At 40.6% G+C, this 3,271-nt stretch overlaps 1 protein-coding gene across 1 annotated transcript; it reads right to left on the reverse strand.

The window, feature by feature from the left end:
• Positions 1-943: 943 nt before the first annotated feature.
• On the reverse strand, positions 944-3,025 carry LOC117482648 (histone H2A.Z). Its single transcript, XM_034130825.1, has 5 exons — positions 2,854-3,025; positions 2,479-2,556; positions 2,221-2,334; positions 2,010-2,140; positions 944-1,578 (listed from the first exon to the last, which is right to left on the reverse strand). The coding sequence occupies exons 1-5, from the start codon at positions 2,854-2,856 to the stop codon at positions 1,518-1,520; spliced, it is 387 nt and encodes a 128-aa protein (XP_033986716.1). The 5' UTR covers positions 2,857-3,025; the 3' UTR covers positions 944-1,517.
• Between the last annotated feature and the right edge of the window lie 246 nt (positions 3,026-3,271).

The following is a 3,271-nucleotide window of genomic DNA, read 5'->3' on the forward strand; positions in this document are numbered from 1 at the left end:
AGACTGTACATTTTTTGAAGTATGTACGTGCCTTTAAAAAAAATACATAGTCTGGAAATAACTAAATCAAGCTTCCAGTTGTACTTACACATTCTAAAATCAGTGCTTCTATTTAAAAACAGTCCTTTTCTAAGAATGTGTATATCCAATAAAGAACCTAGATGGGGCTACAAGAGGACAACCTCTCATCCAATTGACTGGGATGGCCACTGACTACATCACAGAAGAGATCTTGGTAATGAAATCGTACCAACAAATGTATCTTCTGATTCAACTAAACGTCTAAAGTGATTTGTTTTGTTCAGGTTTAAATTGACCTAAAGGATGACGCATGACTTTTTCTACAGAAAACAGGATGTCAATGTTTTAATTTGTTCAATCCATGTCTTTCACAGCTGAGTCGAAATGACTGATGCCATTCATTCCAGGAATATCCCAGTAAAGAGTGAGGCTTGATAAATAGATGGCTTGACCTGTAGTTATTTTGGCTCCATGGTCAGAACTCAATGCAGCCAGACGCTCGTAGAGCTCTGGTGACATCTAGTGGTGGACTGACTTCATGATGGAAGGGTGTTGCTCTGAAACCTTTCCTGACTAGACCCAGGGAGCAGTACAAAAACATGAGCCGTTTATATGTTGATCAAATAACACAGATGTTTGAAACCAGATTATTTTAAATGTAATTGTTACAAATAGATTTAAAGCAAGTAATTAGCTATAGGACACTAGACAGCCATGTTTTATTTTCAGAGCAATTGGCTTAATTATACATACAATAGATGTCCAGTGTTAAGACACACACCATGTATACATTTATTGTAATACTGTACCAGCCTTTTTAATAGGTTAAAGACAAGTTCTTCACACAGGTTTGGTTCACCCTTATAAACCAGGAATGCAGTCAGACTGCCATCATCATGCAATAAGCCATCCATACGCCACAGTATGAAAAACAATCAGACTGTGCCAGTCCAGTCTTTATTCAGAATCCAAAATGACAACAGGATATCCAAAGTGTGTTAGTCCAGTGGTTAAGTGACAAAACCTGCCGAGCAATTCATGCAAGAACACAGGGCAGAAACAAATGGTTTGTGAGCTTAAGGTGGCTCCAATCATGACACAATTCTTGATAATTGCAGGCTGTGGTTGTTCAATGTTAATCCTTTAAACTGGTCTAGATTAATACCACCTCAGCCTGTATAACATCAGAAACGAGCTCATGAAAATGAAAGAACTGAAAACATACTGCAATCACCCAATAAGAGCTTTATTAAAACACTTTAAAACATGGGAATGCCACCAAAGCGAGGTTTAACACAACTGCAGCAACAGGAGAACAAAAAAAAAGCCAAACAACAAAAATGAGCTTCTCTGAAGCCACTTTTTAAAAATACCCCAGGTGAGTAAATGTAAGCCCAACCATACAAATAACTCTTAAAGGTGTTTCTAATCTAAGACATTTAACCACTTGATGCAAACTTCGTCCTGAGGTGGCTTGACTTCCGGAGCACTTCAGGTTATACGGTCTTCTGCTGGCCCTTCTTTCCAATCAGAGACTTGTGGATGTGAGGAATCACACCTGGGAAACAGAGGACCAGACATTAACAGCTGCACGTTACTCTACCCGTTACAGTTGGTCAGTCATCTAATCAAAGGCTAAAAACCTCATCAGTTTCCTCTGCACATGGACCAAATAAATATCTTCTCATGACTGAGTGCAGCACTAAAAAAGGTTTGTGTTATTTAAAGTTAATGGGCCTGCACCTAGAATAGTCATGATTATAGAAAACGAATCTGCTTGCTGGACTCTTGTCATTCTGGGGTAAATGCATTCATTTTAAGTTACAAAAGTAATAAAATAAAAGTGCAACTCTAAAAATAAGTTTCCATGTATTGGATAGTTTCGGTCACCCTGGCGTCTGGAATGTGGGCATTTCACAGACTCAATTGTAATACATTAATCAACAAATGTAACATTATTGTATGAATGATAGGGCTCTTCTCCTTACCCTCCACCAGCAATAGTGGCCTTGATCAGTGAATCCAGCTCTTCATCTCCTCTAATGGCCAGCTGCAAGTGGCGGGGGGTAATACGCTTCACCTTAAGATCCTTTGATGCATTTCCTGCCAACTCCAGAACCTGAAAGACAGACAGGCTTTAGATGTACACATTAGCCAGGAAAGGCAGCTATCAGACAGATAAACTGTAGTCAGCGTTACCTCAGCCGTGAGGTATTCGAGGATAGCCGCGCTGTACACGGCTGCAGTGGCTCCCACTCTGCCGTGGCTGGTGGTTCTGGACTTCAGGTGTCTGTGGATACGACCCACTGGAAACTGCAGCGATACAATGAGCAGACATTGGTGGAGAGAAACAAAATGGATCAATGGCCAGACGGCGAGAGACGGCCAGCTGATGTCTAATGTTAGCTTGTTAGCGTTAGCACAGACAAATTAATGAATGGATTTCAATAGACAAACCTGCAGTCCTGCTCTTTGGGAGCGCGAAATAGCCTTAGTCTTGGTCTTCCCAGAGTCTTTACCTGCCTTTCCACCAGCCTGGAAAACAAAAAGACAGTTATTGGTCATGCTGCCGCCCCAGCTTGTATTACTGTGAATTAAACCCTTACAAAGTTTACAAATAACCGCAATTTAGCAGTGTGTTACCCTTTATATCGCTCGATAAAAGCAGCCGATGAGGAAGCTAGCATGATTAGCTACTACAACAGCTAACGCTAGCAGCTAATAGTTAGCTGTTCAACAACATGCAAAGGGGCCTTTAACATGTATTGCCAACAACCCAAACGCAAACACAGGTTATCGATATGATATAACACTACGAAATGAAGTTCTTACCATGTTTAAAATTCACAAATAATTTCCTGAAGCTGCAACACAAATCGGGTTTCCTGCTACCGAGCACTGACTATCGGTTTGGACTACAACCCCCACGCCTACAATGGTCCAGTATTTATAGCCAATCTTCATCCGGGTAACTACAGGGAGAGCACTAGCCAATCATTTTTCGTCGTGTGTTTCCTGCCCGGGCAATCAGCAGCCAATGAATGAACATACCTCACTTCTCGGGGGGAGAGCATAGACGGCACATTTCCGTTCCAAGTAATGATGGGTAATGTAGTTGTGACATTTTGACGTTCAATTCATAGACTGTATATATTAAGGTCTATCTAATCCCTTACAGAAATAACAAGTTAATATTTAAACCCTGAAAACAGTATTCTTTCAAAGGTTATTCATTTAGATAAGAAAGAAA

Source organism: Trematomus bernacchii, unplaced genomic scaffold, assembly GCF_902827165.1.
Source record: "Trematomus bernacchii unplaced genomic scaffold, fTreBer1.1, whole genome shotgun sequence".
NCBI classification, from domain to species: domain Eukaryota; kingdom Metazoa; phylum Chordata; class Actinopteri; order Perciformes; family Nototheniidae; genus Trematomus; species Trematomus bernacchii.